Source organism: Diadema antillarum, unplaced genomic scaffold (assembly GCF_040938485.1).
Source record: "Diadema antillarum isolate AM-2024a unplaced genomic scaffold, OU_Dant_1.0 scf00000008, whole genome shotgun sequence".
NCBI lineage: Eukaryota > Metazoa > Echinodermata > Echinoidea > Diadematoida > Diadematidae > Diadema > Diadema antillarum.
The window spans coordinates 1,018,151-1,039,052 of record NW_027270897.1 but is presented as its reverse complement, the minus strand read 5'-3'; the positions used below and the strand labels follow the sequence as shown (position 1 = coordinate 1,039,052).

The 20,902-nt window shown below is 38.0% G+C and overlaps 1 protein-coding gene across 1 annotated transcript; it reads right to left on the bottom strand.

Moving 5' to 3' along the window:
• Positions 1-10,936: 10,936 nt before the first annotated feature.
• Positions 10,937-16,899, bottom strand: LOC139717713 (E3 ubiquitin-protein ligase TRIM71-like). Its single transcript, XM_071629217.1, has 2 exons — positions 16,688-16,899; positions 10,937-13,807 (listed from the first exon to the last, which is right to left on the bottom strand). The coding sequence occupies exon 2, from the start codon at positions 13,791-13,793 to the stop codon at positions 11,874-11,876; it is 1,920 nt and encodes a 639-aa protein (XP_071485318.1). The 5' UTR covers positions 13,794-13,807; positions 16,688-16,899; the 3' UTR covers positions 10,937-11,873.
• Between the last annotated feature and the right edge of the window lie 4,003 nt (positions 16,900-20,902).

The following is a 20,902-nucleotide window of genomic DNA, read 5'->3' as shown; positions in this document are numbered from 1 at the left end:
TAGAGAAAGTGTGAAAAAATCCAAAGAGACAAAATTGCAATTAGACCATCTGGTCATCAGACGAAACCATAATTAGCCAAACTGGGCATTAGACGATAGTATACTAAATGAGTTTAGCCGTAGTGGTGTTGGACGAACTGGGAAGTAGACTATCTGATAGCTGACCAAGTGGCAATAAACCTACATTACTCCTTAGTTTCTGAAGGGTGTTTGCTTGTGTGCAATCCTGTTGGACAACAGTAACTTTTGTAGACAAAATGTCGGACCTGTTAAATCGACCAGCATTTGTTTCTCTCTGTCAGGGTGATTAAACTATCAGTCCATAAAGAATTACGACGTCACTACATTCAAATCAATTGATTGTTCGACAAATAACGTAAGATTCGATTATCTGCATGTAATATCCTTGCAAAGTTTAAGATTTTTTTTTTTCTTATTTCGTCATAGTGTCTGGTTCCATCAAAATGGCGAATCACCCCTCCGAAACGTACTGGAATCCTGGTGTTGATCCCGACAAGCAAGAAACGCCGTTCACGCATGCTTCAGAAAGGGGACCTACCAAACAACGACGGGCAAACTCGGCAACAACTGAGCCTCGTGCAAACGTTTCCCGCATCTTGAAACACGGAAACGGTACAGATCCGAAGGAGGAATCTGCTGTAAATATCTTCATTCGACGCAGGGGGCTGATATATACTCTTGGATCCGCTGTACTGCTCTCTTCGCTGACACTCGTCGTCAAACTCCTTTCTGACAGCGTGTCAGCGAATCTTATCAATTTTTGCCATGGCGTGTTTCTGGTGATGTGCTCAGGACCGATTTTAGTTTGGAAAAAGGTGTCTCTGTTTAATCTGAGCAAGAAAGTCTGGACATTCCTACTTCTACGTTCGTTGTCTGGAGCTGCATCCATGACCTGCTTTTTCTACTCTATACAATTACTGGACATTTCCACTGCTAAGTGTCTAACGAACCTCATGCCCTTGTTTGCGACTGTGTTTGCTCGGGTTTGCCTCAAGGAAAGTTGCACCGTTGCGAAAACAACCTTCTCCTGCCTAGGTGTCCTTGGAACTTTCCTGGTTGTTCAACCCTCAGCGATATTTGGTGGTTCTTCAATGAGGAGAGAGGCGACCACGTTCGTGCCCGGCGTCCTCGCAGCTATCGGAGGCGCGGTACTGTACGCCATCTCCGTGGTCTTGCTACGGAAATTGGGACAAGTCAAGGTGAACGCTCAACTCGTTCTCTTGGTCAATGGTTCGATGATCGCTATCGTGGGTGCCATCATGACGACTATTCTGGGGGAATGGCAAAACATCAGCTGTATTGGGGATCGCTTTTTCCTCATAACGATAGGGTATCTCGGGTACTTCGAGATTGCATGCTTTACTCTTGCCTTACAGACGGAAAATGCAGCGCTTGTAACGGTCCTACGTACAATCGACGTTCTCCTTACCTTCATCCTCGATGTCATCGTTTTGCATGCGGCGCTAAATCTCCTGACTGTGGCTGGAGCAGTATTCATAGTGACAAGTTCAGTTGGGATTACAGTTGTTCCGCGTTGCCGGGAATATACTAAATGTAAAAACTCAGCCAGGTGAACCGTGAGGAAACTTTGATTACGTAGAGTCTGATGTTTACTGACAATCCTTCTCTAACAAAAGCGCTTTGCAAATGAGTCAAAAGCTCACAAGGCTGCTTGGTGGGAATTATTCGTTGTGGCCACTTAACATAACAGAAAGAGCTCAGGCCTTTCATAGAAAGTCGAATTATCTTGTCGGCAAAACATCTGACTATGTCTGGCGTATTATTTTAAAGCTTTAAAGCGCTTTGTTAAAACTGTAAACAGACATTTTGAAGAATATGATATACTGAAAATGTTATTCTACAAAGCGTCAAAATGATGTGACCATGAAGTTTTTGCAAAGGCTTCGGTGGTGAATTCATATCTAACTGAGTGTGGGCGATAACATTGAAGAGTGCTAACCTGAGGACACTGGCTACTCCTCTAGATTATTAAAATTCGGCGACATGGGGACCATTCATGTGTAGCGCGTGTGCCCATAATTCTCGACCGTTCGTGTTATATCCTGGACTATGTATGATATTTTCCTAAATCTCCTATAAACTTGAACTTTTTATATTCGGGAGATTTTAAGACTTGTGGTCAGTGGTATTGCTTATTGACAACATAATGATTCTGACAATATAACGAATCCTAGTAATAATTCAATTACGTAATACCTTGTTACTGCCGAAAATTTGTCACTTTTTAATATGATTAATACTTAAAAAATCAATAAATGCAAGGGCTCGCAACATGGAAAACATAAGTACACCTCTGAGAGAAACAGAGGTAAATGACTGCATGGAAAGAGCTCATCAGTCTCAGCGTAGGACCAAGTATGAATAGAATGTACTAGAGGATGATAGAGCTGAATCATTTCACCTGACCGACGAAATTTTACTCGCAACCTTTTGTCCTATGATGGTTTCTGCTGTTGAGTACTGATTACAAGGATTCGTCATGCTTTAGAATACAATTAAGCTGCAAAATACAAGCCTTGCTTTTCAACATTCCCTTCCAATTCCAACAACTTTGTTTCAGTTTTGCTTTGCTTTAATCAGCAAGCCCACAGGACCTAAATTGTCATTTTACAGTGTTTCTCTTTTTTCTGACAACATTGTACTGATTTGTGTCAATACGTGTATGTAAATGTCTTTTTGTTGTTGTATTTTTGTTGTTGGAAATGATTTAAAACCTATCTGAGCATGAAGATAGTGAGTCACTATTTCCTCCTTACAAATTTAAAGGTAAAGTTTACCATTGGGAGCAGTGATTAAAGAAATATTCGAGTTATTACATTTGATGCTTATATGGGGTCAGTTGTATCAAGAAACGCTTTTCCATATGAATATTTTGCAATAAGCCCCAAAATATAAGAAGATATCACTACTTTTTCTCAATAAACCATAACTGCAGACGGTTTAGTCTTGAAACAACTGTATTATAATCATTGTTCACATTTTGTATACCAAATAAAAGTACTTATTGACTGTAATGATTATTTTTTTTTACATTAGTTGTTTCTATTACTAATTCTTACTCCAGAAGTATTTTGAAGCACTAAAGTTGGGGGTTTTTGTATCTTCAAATGGTTAATAATGCTTTTAACTGTGCTTTGAAGGATACGATCTCAATGGAGAAAAACCCCAAGACAAAACCAACCAGAACAAGGAAATCCTGCTGATAGAGGGCGTAAGACACGTTTTTAATCATACCGTCCTTTACAGTGAAATGACATGTGTAATCACAAGCAGAGATGCCTACATTCACTTCATTTTCTGTGTTGATAAATTACGATTGAATAAATTGTTTTCACAGTCAAGAATAACCTCAAGTGCTAGTTGTAATGTTCCCTCAGTGTACTGAATCAAAGTCTATACTCACTTGTATATAAGCAAAGAAATATGTATCATTCAATATGAGATACTGAATAACAACACAGGAATACTCAAATGGTAATACTTGGTGGTATACACTGTTGTAGCTTAGATTTGTGGGGAACTGAGCAGTTACATGTTTTCTAAAGGGAGAAAGAAAAGTCTTTACTACAACCAGACTTTCGGATAACTGTAGATAATTATATTTCGCTCGTCATAACCTAGAAATTATAACGTAGAACCAATGGTAACTTAGATGATTTTTTTTTTTTTAATCTATGTACACCCACACAAACATGATTATGTTTAAAAATTTGCACATCAATATATACATCTTTTGAAGGTTTGTCTTGCAAAAGGGCATTAATCCCTTTACCTAGGTCCAATAATACAAGGTGACTTCTTGTAATGTAGTCCCTACATATACGTAACCATGATTATATGAAATGGTATAATGCTAATACATTATAGGCCTAAGTATACCTTTGGATTTTGCCATTATTATACACACATACATGTTTATTATGTTTTATAATTATATCAATGTATATGCCCATATCCATACGTCAATATGTATGATTATATATATATTATATATTATATATATATATATATATATATATATATATATATATATTGTATTATATCGTATTATATTATATCATATTATATTCCACGCCTTTCTGGATGAAGCGGGCGTGGAGTGCTTCGAGAAAGCATTGATTGATGTTGCATGGAGCCGCACAGTATATGTCCTCTGAAGCAAGTTTGATGCATAGTTTTGTTCCTTAAAGTATTTTGCCATAAAACCATACAATAATTGCCTCTTTTGTAAGCAGCTGCCAAAGGGAAAATTTACTGTTGATTAACAAGTGCATCACTGAGAAATTGTTCTTAAAATCGCTCTAAATGACTTATATCTGTGGTCCAGCTACTAGTTAATAAATCAAGATCTAGCTTCAAACGGTCATTTTATCTTTTTTTTAACGTATCACTTTCTTGGATCTTCTGTTGCCATTGTCCACACTTATGCATTACATGAATTTGCAACTTATTGAAACAGTACAATAAGCGAGGGTAAACACAAACCCACATTCACTGTTATAGAAATACATACACAATTTATTAAAACAATACGACAAGCGTTGGTAAACCCAAACCCACATAGTGTTATAGAAAGACAGAAAAATTGGTCAAAAGCCAGCAGACAATCACAGAATTGTTGTTGAAAAACAAGTACATTTATTCATTTCCTTACTATAGAGAAAATGATAATCGCGTGATCTGAAAAAACAAACAAACTCATATTAATATGATTATGCATGTGATTTACATGTGATTTCTCGATCTTTGCCCCTCATTGACTAAAAACCGTGCTCTCCCTGACAAAAAGCATATCAATATATATTCGTCTCCATGCATACATTGACCTTTTCATGTTATTGCTTGAATCTTCTTTAACAAAGAAATTAATAGCATGAAGGTTCATATGCCGCGGGGGGTTAATGCGCTAGGCAAGCAAGCTGGCAGAGTAAACCGAGTGCGATCGCACCATTTAAATCCAGCAAAGATTGACGTTCTGAAGCTGGCAACTCCAAAGTATTTTCTTGACATAAAGCACTTGCAACGATCACAAGAATTAAACGATTATGCATAATATCTTAAACGATATTATATATATATATATATATATATATATATATATAGCGAAAACTTTATATATATATATATATATATATATATATATACCTTAGGAAATGAATTTATATTATTACTCGTGATGTACGTTTTCTTTGAAATCACCACAAATGGGTTCTAATGCATTGTATATAATTTCCCCTGTTTATTCAATGGAAATGAAAATAAAGTTGAAAGTTCAAAACGATTAATTGATTGATAGATTGAATGAATAAACGAATGAAAGAAGGAATGAATGAATGTATTGATGGCTGAATGAACTACTAACTGAATGCAATGATAAGTATTGTACATATGTACATAATCATTCAGTTGCACCACAAAACACACAAAAAGTCGCTAGAGATGGATTTTTAGTTAAGGGCAGATTCTGAAGGAACAGACTCTAAGCTTTAAAATGATGTATAACTCAATTCAAATGGATTCTTTTAACCTATACCGGGTGTCCCAAAAAAGCGAAACGGTGGATTTTTAGTACCTTGCGTTCTGAAAGTGATATATTGATATAATGATATGACATCATTAGAAAGAGCATCTTCCACAGAAGACAATGATACCAAAATCATTAAATTTGGTTCAGTACTTTTCATTCTACGCCAATTTCTGTATATGCAGTCATTTTCAATTTTTGGCGACTTATGAGATAATAATTTGAGCGCGACACGCGTTCCATACGGTGAATTGTGTGAGCTCGTTGATCAATGTCGATAAAAGATAACGCTTTGATATTGGGCGCGCGCGCACACACACACACACACATACACACACTTGTTTTTTCCTGGCCCGTGCCCAATGTGAAAGCTGTGTCTTTTGTTGACATGGATCACCAAGCTTACACAATGTCACCGTATGGATCGCGTGTTGCACTCAAATTATTATCTCATAAGTCGCAAAAATCCGGCGACATTTGAAAATGACTGCATTTTCAGAAATTGGCGTAGAATAAAAAGTACTGAACCAAATTTAATGATTTTGGTATCATTGTCTTTTGCGGAAGATGCTCTTTCTAATGATGTCAAAAAATATATCACTTTCAGAACGCAAAGTACTGAAAATCCACCGTTCCGCTTTTTTTTTGGGACACCCGGTATAAATATTGGAAAGAAAGCGCACACTCAGGAAAAGTGTGAACTGAGAAAAGAGGCTCTGAAGTACAGTGTGTATTCAACCGTTAATCTTGACCGAGCCGCGCTGGCTGTGCGATGAATGCGACAAAAAAAAAGGAAGTAAACCACCGGAGTAACAATGAAGGGATTATCAAATGTGACCGTGCGCCACAAAACGAACAAAAAGTCGCACACACTGATTTTGCGTGAGGACTGCAAATAGGTGAAATGGGTTAACCCAGCCGATCTTGACTTTTTCATATTTTCTGAAAGAGCAAGTCTTCTTCTACATTATGCAAAAATTTGGGATCATAAAACGGGCAGGAAAGTGTGCTTTTTAGCAGTTTATCTCGAACAGTTTTGGTAGAATACTGTGATTGGATGTGTCCAATTATCATTTCTGAGAAACCTTGCACACACTTTCACTTTCAACTCTAATAACTTTTGAAAGGATGACACTACTGCTTTGAAAGTTGGCATTGATTATGGACATAGTGTGTTGATAAGGCATGTTCAATTTCAGTTCAATTTGTGACCGTGCATGACAAAACGAACAAAAAGTCGCACACACTGATTTCGTGTGAGGACTGAAAATAGGTGAAATGGGTCAACCTAGCCGATCTTGACTTTTTCATATTTTCTGAAAGGGCAAATCTTCTTCTACATTATGCTAAAATTTGGGATCATAGAACGTGCAGGAAAGTGTGTTTTTTAGCAGTTTCTCTCGATTTTTTTTTTTTTTTTTGGGTAGAATAGTGTGATTAGGTATGTCTTTAGAGTCCTCTTTTCATTTCTTAAAGACCTTGCACACAATCTTCACTTCCAACTCTCATAACTTTTGACAGGGTGATGGTACTGCTTTGAAAGTTGGCATTAAGTGTGGACAGAATGTGTTAATAAGGCATGCTTAATTTCAGTTTAATTTGATAATCCTTTCATTGTTGTTATTCCAGTGGTTAACATCCTGTTTCTTGTCCCATTCATCGCACAGCCAGCACGGCTTGGTAAAGATTAAGCGCTTGAGTAGACACTGTATTTCAGAGCCTCTTTTCTCAGTTCACACTTTTCCTGAGTGTGTGCTTTCTTTCCAAAATTTAGATAGGTTAGGAGAGTCCATTTGATTTGAGTTATACATCATTCTAAAACTTAAAGTCTGCTCTCTCAGAATATGGTCTTCACTAAAATTTCATGTCTGGCGACTTTTTGTTTATTTTGCGATGCAGGGTCACATATGGACATTCGTCGCTCGTTTACAATTGATCCAAACACCTGTTTTTGTAAAAAGCGTCAGAATAACATTCTAAAGATGCTTTCCTACTTTGATCTCATCGTGCATCACCGACAGCAGGTCTGTAGTAAAAACAAGACGGCGCTTGAAGTTATCTAAAAATTACACGCGCAAAAGATATTAACTCTCTCAAATCAAGAAAAATGAATGTGCAGGTGTAGTATATTTTGGGAATTTATCATCGCCCAGTTAATTTCATTGGCGGAATGCACGTACTTTACGAGAGAAAGCAAGTATCTCGGCAGGTTGGTTGTGATTTGTAATCTATTTTTTCCACTTTTTGCACATTGTTTCAGAGTAAACATGAACAGTAATGGCAGGCAACATATATGTCTTACCATTAAGCAACGTAACCATGGTAACGTAACATGTCCGTCCACAAGCATCCACTTCAGTAATTACTAATTTTGTGACACGAAATTTGTCATGATTTGAGGTTTGCTGCTCCCCATCATTGTCGGTTTTCTAAAGGCAGTTATGTCTCAAAAGGCACCTCAGCCAAATAAAACCGAAATGAGGGGAAACAGTTCTTTCGTCAGTGACGACGAGCGATTACATCGTCATTGTTAAAAAAAAAAATAAAGTTAGCTCATCATCATCAGATACAGCAAAATAAAACCTTTTCCAGTGATACCTGATGTGTAACACGAAAGGAACTGTTCTTGAGTTATGATTTGAAACTATGCCTTATATTTCTATTGATTCCTTTGATTTTTAGCAACTTCAATCGCAAATATCTCAACTTTAGCAAGAACTGAGTTAGCACATTTTGCGATAAAACTCTTCAAGTAAATAACACGAAAAAAAACAAAACAGGCGTATTTAGTCTGTGTTCACTAAAAATATCCCGCCAAAGAAGCAATTTCTCCAACATGCGTCTACAGATGCAATCACATTTCAAATGACATCGCATCAAATGAAGAGTTCGGTTTGAAGGTACTACATCAACAATTTCAGGTTCAGAATGTTCATTATCATATTAGAAATAGTAAGCTCAGATTGAAATGATATTTCCTCCATATTACTGCTATGATACAACAATATAACCACTCTTAAAAAAGAAAATCTATGTTCATACATTTATTTTTAATGGATTAATCATTTTCATATTTTTTTTTTTTTGGATGCAGTACCTTTTGAAGCAGAAAGTAGATGTAGTAAATATTGAAAACGGCATTTCACATATCAGGGATAGAGTCATTTTGATGTCATGAGATATTTCGTGGATTTTCTATTCATTTTTTTCTAGCCATGGGGTTGATGGGGATGGGATACGAGGTCAAATGGAGCTGGGGTAATCGACAATGCCCTGCCCCATTTAGCAGCCAGAACAACAAACCGATGTTCACATCTAAACCCCTTCCCCCTTGCTGACCAATATTTTGAATGAATGATTGCTGTCATTGGTAAAAAGCTTACAAAAAAAACTTTCACCTGCTTTAAGATCCTGGATCCATCGAGCGTGGAGGAAGTGCGGCCATCATGCATTAAAGTTACTGACAGGGGAGAGGTCACAAAGGGGCAGCACCCCCTACAGGATTATGTAGGGACAGTTGAACATACGATACCCATGTTTCCCCAGCTTTTTTTTCTTTCCCACAGGATTTATTTCTCCTCTTATTTCTACACCACCCATTCTTTTTCTTCCATTTAATGTTATTTTCATTCTCACTATGTGATTTTGCTTTTCCCTTTTGTTTTCTCTCACGGGCTTTTTCTCATGGCGTTTCCTCTTTTGTATTCATTTTTGCTTTTTTTGCTTTCTGTGAATTCTCCCCTCACGTGTCCGTAGAATACTCTGCTACTCATTACCTGTATCCTTTTCTTAATTTTCTTCAGTGGACCTTCGAAAGGAAAAGGGAGAGAGGGAAGCAGTATCTGAATGTGCTGTATTTTCTCAACGATGTTATCAATTTCTTTACATGAATTTCAAGTTCTGGGATTTTCTTATCAGGCTAATAAAATCAAAACGGTTGATGAGTAATAGGACCAGCTATACTATAAATTTTGTTTGGCAATAGGAACCTTTCTTTGTGACCTTGTAGAATAATGTGAAATTAAAATAATGAATATGAATCTAGCGTTCAAAGCTTCATACCACCTCTTTCCTGCCCTGGTGATTACATTATGCACGTATAGAATAGCACAGTATAATCCTAGGTAAGGCACTGTAAGTGTCAATACACAGACAGTCCAGTCATACGTACAGAAGCATGACCAAAGAGCGTAGTAGGTTTCTACGCTCTTTGAGCATGACCGAGTATGACGAGGTGCCGTGAATTACATGACATAGAATTTACATTCACAAAGTAGTTTTGACTTCAGATTAGTTGTCACACAATTATTACCTGTGAAGCCATACAAGACATAGTCCATACCTACAAAGTGTTTGTACTTACATAACTTTGGGGACAATTTATGGATCAAACTCGATCAATGTATCAAACTCAACACCCTATAAAGCAAAGTAACTAACAGTAAGCGCAGTGCATGGAACTACACACAAGTCACTTATTTCTTCAGTTTCGCCGCCGTTTCTCATTTTCTCTTACCCAGTCCTTTTCACCCAATTTCCTTGGGATGATTTATTATGTAACTGATTTTTTTTTCTTCATTTTTCTCCATTGCTTGATCAAAATATGATGAGTCAACTCTTAAAACAGGAAAAAAATCTTTCCACAAAATCTGCCACAACGTTTAGATAATGAAAGTGGCAAAGTTTGGGTGCCGGACTCTGAAACTGTACACTTCATGGATTTTTCGTGTGTATTTATGTCATTATTGTAAGATTAGTAGCAGAGACGCACTTTTGATCAAAAACGCACCTATGAGTCGATTTGTCTGCAGCGAGCAGTCCAAATTTGGCCACTTTGAGCATATTTTGATGTCTTGCAATTCTTTCACACGGGATATCTCGGGATCCTTGGGATGTACGGTTTTAGAAAGCAGAGATTCTGCCCATTTTTGTGATACAATTGTATAAGAATCAGTCTAAATGGTTTTACAGTCCTGACGCACTTTTGCAATAAAGTAAGACTATCCGATCAAAATTACTGGCTAGGCAAAGTGTACAACCTGTATACAGAACTATCACGTGGCGAGAGTACCCACGAAAATTTGGGTGCACGTCAGGAGACCGACACCTACGAGTCATACAACAGCCCAAGAGTCATACAGCCCACAAGTCATACAGCCCATGAGTTATACAGCTCAGGGGTCATACAGCCCATCAGTTCGACACTAAGCCAACAAGGCCCACGAGACCGACACATTACGCGCCGTGTTGTATCTGTCGAACTCGTGGATTGTTTTCATTAAGTGTCGGTCTCATGGGCTTTATTTGCCTAGTGTCGAACTCATGGGCTGTATGCCTCGTGAGGTGTATGACTCATGGACCTGTTTTTCAATGTCGAACTCGTGGGCTGTATGACTCGTGGGTATCGGTTTACTGGGATGACCCCGAAAATTTGAGTCGTTAATTTTCATGGTTTACTGTGGTCAAGAGTGTGTAATGTTCTTAATTTCAAGCTTTTGTTTCTCACCCAATATTATATTCAAGCTAATATCCAGATACTTATGTATGTGAGACATCATTTGGATACATAGCAGCCTCATGAACAACACAATTGTTATGTTCAGGAGCAAAAACAACCAGATATATTCCTCTTTCCGTCTCATTTTTCGATGATGGCTGTAGCCGGACTGCCGCATTTCCTTCGTACGTGGTAATGATAAAAATGGTTGCAACGGGCGCTTGCCACCTGCTGTCTGCAGTCGCGCGCTTGTACACACGTGTTATACACAAGTAATCAAATGATTGATAGTGATAAAACAATGTTGTAAAGTAATGATAGGATCCTAGACTACATCACAAGTGCAGATTTAACCCGATTACGTTGCCTACACACACATCACACTAGGTGGGAAATTATGGTAACACTCTGTCCATCCACGTATCGCGTTGCCAACCCCATGGCAACGTGTCGACTTGCCAAGCGTCCCACATGCATTCACTTTCTAGAGCATCCGTTCGGATGTTCTGCGTGAAGTAGGGCAAAAGTTTTCAATAATTATGTTTTACAAGATATTTGTCAGATCTACGTGGTGATTTTAATAGGAAGCCAAACACCAACTTTTATTGTTTACAGATTAGGCCATTAGACAATGGTAGAGGGGTCAAGTCAGTACTGCTCTTTGATTGGTCAATTTCCACATGATGTCATTGGAATGGATGTAGTACTTTTTGAAACCGAACAAAAATGGATGTGGTACATTTTGAAACCGAACAGAATTTTCAATGTAATTCTAAACACTTTCTGGTGGAAATTCAGCTTTAAGAGGTCCTAACAATGAGTCAATTTAGATAAAAAAGTTAATCCTGATGAAAAGTGAAAGTAGCACCTTTTGCAGCTGAGCTCTTCAAATATGTAGAGTCTATCTGTAGTGCAGAAAGCTATCTCACCACTCTCAAACTCTTGTAGATAATACCAACCTCTTCCTGATTTTTGTATTTTGACATTAGTGACGATATTGCAGACGTGCTCCAAATCTTTCGTATATCGATCGATACTGACGAGACCGTCTTCGTGTATCACCCAGGCTACAATGACCGAATCATCTCGACAAACAGCTGGCCAGGCATACATACCCTCCTTAAGCATGACATTCTCATTCTTCCCCACACCATCAAGGCACACGACAGCTGCTGTATCTGTCAGTATCAGGTTCCTCGTGGTGTGACAATAAAATAATTGACAAGGCATAATATATCCACTACACATGATTTCCCTGACTGCCTTAAAACCGCCCCTTGGGGTAAATACCTGAATCATCTTGGATTTCCTATAACCCACATAAATACTATCATCTTTATCCACAGTGAGACCACCAAACCCTCCTTTATCAAAGCTTATAGCCTCGAACGTGACGTCGAGCTTCTCCCATTGTTTAGTGTAGAGTGACAGCTTGTTTTCTCCGTCTCGTACAACACTCAGACCATCAGACAGGTATCCGATATTACAGACGCTGACATCCTTTAGCACAATCTGCTTTAAGTCGCCATCAGCGGAGTAGAGATAAATCCCTCCTTTCCACGAACCCACTGCCATCTTGCCATCTGGTGCGAGAGTGATACAGGTCATGTTGTCTTTGCCTGGGAGCTCTACCTCAGCTTTGACATCCCACGTGTATCCTTCCAGAGCTCCAAGACAAAGTTCATTGACCTTCGCTTCTTTACAGAATGAAATCTTTTTAGCTCGTTCTGCTACAAATCTCGGTGATTGGTCGTCAGGATCATCTCGTTCAAGAAAGCTCTTCAAATCTTGGCACAGCGTGTCGTGTGCAAACAAGGCATCTTTCTCTAGCGGAACCTTCACGCCGTTAGTTACCAGCTCTTCCAAGGCGGTCATGTGACCGAGTGTTCGTCGACTCTCTTCTTCCATGACTTGTAATTCCTTCTCGAATTTGTCAGAACATCGTTTCACTTGACCTTTCAGGGCCTCTCTTTTGGCTGACAATCGCTGCATGTATTCCTCGTATGTCTTGTCGATGTTATTATTGAGTTTTTTCATTAAGTTTGTTATTTCACTGCGCTGTGTCTTTATAAAAGCGATATGATTTTCAAGTGCTGTTTTCTTTAATTGTGCCCCTTTCTGTAACTCCTTGATATTTTCCTTCAATTTTTCCTCATGGATAGTCGCCTCTTCGATACGATGCCCTGCTTGTAAGTGCCTTACCATCCCGCACTTGCTGCAACTGTACTCCCGACATACGGTACAGAAATACTCCTCATCATCGTTAGGATGTTTCTTACACTTCCGTCGCCTCTCAAGAGGAACTTTTCCAGAGAGCACCTCACTCATGGCCACCACTTCGTGGTTGGAGACCAGTTTCCAGTTAGAGTGGCCTTTTTCACACGAACCACACATATATTTCCCACAGTCCAGACAGTAGGACACAGCTGGCGGATTTTCGTCCATCTCACAAACTGTGCATGTTGGATTCTTGGTTTTCACTTCGTCCACGAGAGAACTCAGTGGTACGATTGTTTGTAACTTACTAACATCTCCACTGTTAAGGGGCGTTTCTTTTCTGCATACGGGGCATGTTATGGATAATTGTTTGCTGGGCTGAGTTTGGAAGATTTGTTGCAGACAGTCTTTGCAGAAGATGTGAGAACACGTCAGTGATTTAGGTTGGTTGAAAAGTGTCAGGCAGATAGGACACTCCAGATTCTGGCTGCTGATTTGATGAAACGTTGCCATGGTGTCTATCTGTCCTGTAATAGCAAAAGAATCCCATAGCGGTAAACACATCGACGAATACTAGCAGAAATATGAAACATTCCCTAAAGCATTTACTAAAGGCATAGAAAAGGGAATATTTAGTCGAGGCATGGTGTTAAAATTAATGCATTCTTAAGATAGAACGAAGTAATAAATGAAGCACAATGTAAAAGACGTGTGTGAATATCTTTTATATCCGGGTTTTATCCGGGATTTATGATGATATTTGATTGGAGGAGATCAGACTAACTAGATGTCTGGTGAGAATTTCATGGGATGGGTCGACTTAGAATAGAATTAGATTCTTGTTCATAGCACAACACACACACACAAACACACACACATACACACACACACACACACACACACTTTTCAGAATATACTGAGGTGATGCGAGCAGCTGTAAAGGAGGGATGACGCTTTAAATCATGACCGTGTATATTTACGGTAGCGAGAATATCCACAAGTGACATCGTATACAAAAGTTGTAATGTGAAAAGAGAATATCAATGAAAATGTGAGAGAAATGACAGAAATCATTATCTTGTAACTTAGGCCTACGTCTGTTTGTCCGTATGCCCAAGGAGGTTCTGGAGAATGGAGTCACAACCGTCTTATTCGCTTTGATCCCATGCTCGAAGCCGCCACTCAAAAATATTTGAAGCATGTGTCAAACAGGATCTGCCGCGCAGATACGAAGACAATTGACTCGTGTCTCTTGTATAATCACCAGCCACTTTCAAAGGAAGATATATGGTAGGTGGTACAGACACGAGGACGCGCGAATAGAAATCGAGCAAATCATGTTGAAATAAAGATGAAAATTACTCGACTGGGCATACCCGGGCACTAATCTGATATATATATCAATAAAGAGTTATACTTATTAATTATTCTATGTTATTTTCACTTGTGGAAATTAAGCGGAAAGTGATAAAACTAGCTTTCTAGGATGGTACAGTTTTAAACACTTTCACATGATACATCTCTCATTTACATTTTAGCCCAAATTTCTGGACGGAATTAACTTTTGTTTTACATGCTTTATCATTAATTGAAATTTCATTTCATTTAATAAATAAATAAGCAAAATATGGCATACATTATGATAACGTTCAAAATGAATCTTCAGATTGCTTAGCAAGACGGCGGCTTAGAACATCGATCATCAAAGGCACAAGTGCACTTGTGGAATTCTTTTGTACATCAATAGAAATCTGACAACTGTTTCAATAATACAGCCAGCTGGAACTCCATGTGTAAAACCTCCTTGGTATGCCTTGTAACAAGGAGTCCTTACAGGTAATACAAAATATAAATTCCCTTATTGTACTTTTATTTGCATGAAGATACTGCCTCCCTTTGTCTTGGTGGACATGTGGGAACTGTGTTTATTCACTTTACGTCAATAGCAGAGTTAGGCGCAAAGATAATGCTTCTTCCCGGAGTTATAATGTGCTATGCCAACCTTCATGGAAAAACATAGCCGGGAGCAATATTCTAGGAAACTGTAACAGACTTCGATGTTGAAGACTTTTTTTTAATGTAAATGGTGTAATGGAAGTACCCTAAATTGAAGAAGGATTCTTCAGCCCATGTGTGACTGAAGTCAGACAGTCGTGATCTACAGTCACTACGGACATGATATCATTTCTTGGTTCGATCACATGCAATGATATCGGCGTCCAGAGAAATATTTCTGAAGACTGCGGGAATAAATTGACTGTCATTACTGGCTTTCTTCACACACCTTAACAGGTCTGCATTTGTGTGTAAATAACCTCATCTTTATTTGAGCATTCAGTGCCATCTTGTGAGAAATTTGGTGAACTGTTTTCAGTATTATGTATATCATCTTGATAGCACTCTTTCATTGTTGAATAGAATACTCACCTCAATTTTGGATGACACCCCCCCCCCCCAAAAAAACAAATAAAAGAAAACAAAAAGAAACACGACAAAATGTTAAATAAACAAAAATAAAACAAATAAAGGGGAAAAAGACAGAAGGTGCTATCTTCCAACATCACTCCTTAATCTTCTTTCAAAAGCGAACGCCCTTCAGGTCATTAAATCTCCACCACTGCTTCTTTGAGAACTTAAACAACTAAATTCTTTATACCAAGAGAAAAGTACATAATGTCCCGAAGGAAATTGTCCTAAAAGACATGGAATCATAAAGACATGGAAGAGGAGATGGACATCATCATAACTATTTACGCATGTAAACATTGTAAGGTGTTGTAATTCAATCAAGATGTTTACAACCGTATCTACACGCTATCTATATAGCTGTGACTAAGCAGTGCACAAAGTGTTACCAGTCTTGATTATTTGTGATTATTTAGATGTCATGTTGACAAACGTAGCTTTATTGCGTCAAACATGCATTTATCTACCACAAAAAACCCTATTAGATTATGAAAACAACATAATTGCAAATACAGTAAAAACAGGAAGTCGTGAAGAGGTCTGACCAGTGTCAAGTTCTCCTCATGTATCCAGATCCCCTAAACTCCTTTCTCTTTGCCCCAATTTATGATAAAATCATTAGACATGGAATCATTTCCAGGGGAAACAATGATTGATACATCTATGCAAACAGCTGTTATCGTGACGGGCTATGCCAGCTTTTCCGCTTGGCATACTATTAACTATACTCTATATTACAAACACGACAAATAAAAACATAAGTTGTGGGGTTCAACATGTTAAGACAAAACCAGCGAACTCAGAGCAGAAATGTTAACAAACAAACAAACAAACAAGCAGTAATAAGTTCCGATCAGAATATTATTAATTGTAAAAATACGTGACAGGCACAATATTCAGTAACACTCGCGAAGTGTGTAGATATCGTTTTGTATGCTTACCAAGTGGGCTGCACTTCCGGGTTCAGTATTGCTGATTTCTGTCTGGCTCCGAAGAACATTAGTCACGAGATCACAATCGGTTGTCTTTTCAGCCTGTAGGAAGGAGTGAACACATACTAGATTGCATGTGGTCTTACTTTGAAGACCTCAGCAAAATACTTAAGACTTAGTTTCAATGAGGACAGATATATATATTCCGTTGCAGGCACAACATGGAGATGCAACCAGCTTTCACAGGAGTGTTTGCATTTCATGACATTTCACCCCGGTCGTTATATCTTTAGAAGCGGGTTTTCCCAACATGTCAAACACTATGTGGCCCGAATCCCCAAACGTCGCTTAGATTTAGTCTGTGGAGTATTGAACATGGACTAGTCTAAATATAAACCACTGAGCATTTCAGGAACGACGGACTAGATAATCCATGATAATCCATAATTTTCTTTCTTTCTTTTTGCTAGCTTCAGTTCATCAAGTCTGTAGTTTAGACGCTTAACCACCGACTTAATGAACTGAAGCTAGCTTCAATTACTTCAACTCACAGACGCTAAACTGAGCAGGCTCGGTACACCCCTCCCCCCTCCCCCCCCCCCCCCCCCCCCCCCCCCACCTGCCGACCTTTCATCTGTAAACACACGTACAGCAGGACTGGTACAAATTTTAAAGCACCATGCCGCCCTACCGAACGGTACGGTTTGTGTGCACACAATGCAAAATAGGCATTCCACAGCACGGATCGATCAACACGAGAATTTACGAAGAGACGAGAAAACGTGGAAAACACGATGAAATTACCTTTTATATGAACTTCAACTTGAGGAATACTAACCCAAACCAAATTTATGTTAATGCATTTTCTTACAGAATGCCGATAATTGTTACCCGCTTGCGTCCTTCATTGTTGTCAATACAATAATTGATGAACAAGAAGGGTGCGCATCTCATTGTACCACTCAGAAAAAATAAGTGCGCGCAGTATGGATTAAAATACCAAGCAGTATAGACTGCGATGTTACGCTGCAAAAAAACAAACAAACAAACAAACAAAAACCGGTGTTATGAAACATCAAGCTGGTGTTAAATTTCTTGCGGTCATTTATGGTGTTAGACTATTTGAACACAAAAATATAAAATTGTTTTTTGAATAGTTTCTTAGTTACTATTCTTCTTGTTGATTTTGAACTTCAACAAGACGATGAAGATTTGTCCAATACACTCTAAGAAAAATTTCACTAAAAATTGAGTAAAACGGCCACATGGTCAGAATTGAGTAAAGTTTTAACCACTCCTAGTTGAGTAAAGGTTTGATCATATTTGAGCTCCTCTTTTACCCAATGAAGAGTAAAATTTGTTTTGCTTTATTATTGAGTAATTTTATTTTTACTCATTTTTGACCATGTGTCCATTTTGATCGGGGTTATGTGTAAATTTGATTTTAATCCCAGATGACTATTCTGATTTTTAACCATCTTTGGCCATGTGTCCATTTTGATCGGGGTTATGTGTAAGTTCAATTTTACTCCCAATTGACCATTCTGGAGAACACGAGGAAAGTGTAAATTCGTTTTTACTTTTGTGGCAAAACAATTTTGGTCGGCCTGCTTACGTATTTGCAATGTACAATTCATTTTAAAAGTACAGTATGATATACATGACATAACAAACACGTGAAATGTGACTTGCACATTCTCATGGTACATTTGAAGTTGACAAGGCAAGCTAGCAAGTGCATGCTACAGACCAAAATAGTTTGCGACATAAAACCCAAATAAGTAACACATGACAAAAAATATATATCGTTATTACCTTTATTGTGAAGGTAAACAATTTTTTTTTTTGAGCTGAACTATTCATCTTCTCAGAAATAAAACATAACAAACATACACGAAAAGCTGGTAGTATGTTATACTTTAAACTACATGAAATAAGGAAAACAACGGGGAATTGAGTTGTTACTTACAACTTCTTTTTCTCTGTAACATTGGAATAAACTTGCAACTTCTCTTTTTCTGGAACATTGGATTAGACTGTGCTTACATGCAGAGCATGTAACACGCATGCAGAACTTTACATGGTCATTGATGGTAGAAAAAATAAAGCTTGCAATCAACTTGTCACAACCTTTCTTTTCCATGTAAAACTAAAATAAACTGTGATTTATGAAAAGCATCTTGTGCTATACATCACTTCCTTTCCAGTCTCTGGTATAGGATTAAAGTTTGGAACCAAATGGAACGACACTCTGATTCTAGGTCTTCTCAAAGCTTCAGTCACAACATTTAAAACTCATTTCTCGATGTTGGTCCAATCTAAACATTTCTAAACACAAAAATCAAAACAAGGATACCGCACAAAGTGCAAGTGTTTCTTTCCTAACATATGGTCAATATCCTTCCCATGTGAAGGCACAAGTATTTTAACAAGATTATAGCAAGGTCAATATTTTGGTTGCTCTACATTTATATTCCAGCAAAGTCTTACATCACATAAATTGTAAACCTTGGTTTTATAGAACACCCTTTGCAAAATATATGGCCATATGAAATAAACCACATGAAATTGAGTTGTTACTTCAAACTTCCTTTATACACTGAAATAGACTGTCTTTATGCATGCAGAGCTTGTACACATGTAAAACTTTACATGATAGGAAAATAAAGCATGCAGTGGAATGATGACACTTCAAGTCATAATTTTCTTAACCAGTAATGTAAACTAGCTGTAGACCTTCTCAAAGGACAAAATAATCAATAAGTTGGTACATGATGATTAATTCTTTACATAAAGGAACCAGAAACATGTCTTCAATGGGCACAGGCATAACAAGTATAAAGGTGCATTTATATCGTATCTGGCACGGTATCATGGCGCAGCATTAACGCGATATCTAAACCGTGATTGATTAACACTCTGCGCGCACTGACCAATCACAGACTAGATATCTTGTAAATGCTGTGCCGTGATGCCATGTAAATGAGCCTTAACACTGAAAATTAACGAAAATTATAATGTGGAATAAGCACCTCCAGCAGAGGGCCTCAAAGATATATTTTTGTCTGTTTCAGATTTGAAGTAAATTTGCCATTTGGGGAAGTACATCACCAGAATATATTACACTTAGATATAGCATTCAGCTCATCCTAGCTCGAACTTGAACTTGAACTTGAACTCAACTTAAAAAACACAACATTCACATGTAAATACAGAGGTATAATGCTGACATACTATATAAGAACCTGAAATGGACTCCACGAATACACGATTATGATTTCTTTTACAACATACTGAGGTGTCTGCCCCTAACCATGAAGTTAATACCAGTCTTCAGCTGAACATTTTGTCTACTTCTTATCAAAATGGTAGTAGGCTCTGAAGGCCTTTACTGCCCCTGTTTCTTGGGCACCTGCTTCAACCCCGTAAACCACAGTGTCCAAGATCACCCACATGGCTCGAGCCTGTGCTGGATACTCCAGATCAAAGATCTGAAATTTCTTATAGCACAAGTCAACATCAGATACATGTATGAGACTAAGAGCTTCCGCTCAAACACTTCATTTTACAAGAATAATGAAACACTGGGCTACAAGCCAAATAATTCGGTGCCTTTTCTGCAGTTGGAAAAAAAAAATCCTCCAGCAAAAGAAAACCAGAAAGACATAGGTGCTACATATTTTGCATTTCACTACTGTTTCAGATTTGATGTATCATAAACTTTCCCTTAAAAAATAAAGCTTACCACCTTGAAGGATTATTGATATGTATTCATTATTTCTGAGAAGATATATGTGTTTCACTGTTACTATTAAAGACAGGTCAATTTTTACTCTGCTAAAATTTGTATGCAAAAACAATGCTACTCAAAGAGATCATGTACGTGCTTGTAATTCAGAGTTTACGGTATTTGCCATATTGGAGAAATCTTTCACAAGAACGAGAACAAACTCATAAATGTAATGCAGCTCACCCTATTAAGCAAACTCCAAATAAAACAAGGAAAAGTAGAAATTACGCGGTGCGTAACATATGTCCCCGCCGGAAGTAGCATTTTGTAACAAAATGTGCAATATAGGTAAAAAAATCAAGGTCAAAGGTCAAAGAAGTCAAAGGTCAAAATTCTGTGTAGAAGTTTTGAAGCCCTCACCTAGTGCCATCACATAAAGCAAATGGAATCGAAATTGGGTTAGAAATGGCGAAGGAGTAGCATTTCGTAGCAAA

What these genes read in the sequence shown, in the direction of transcription:
- LOC139717713 (XM_071629217.1), bottom strand. Translation starts at nt 13,793, where the DNA reads ATGGCAACGTTTCATCAAATCAGCAGCCAGAATCTGGAGTGTCCTATC.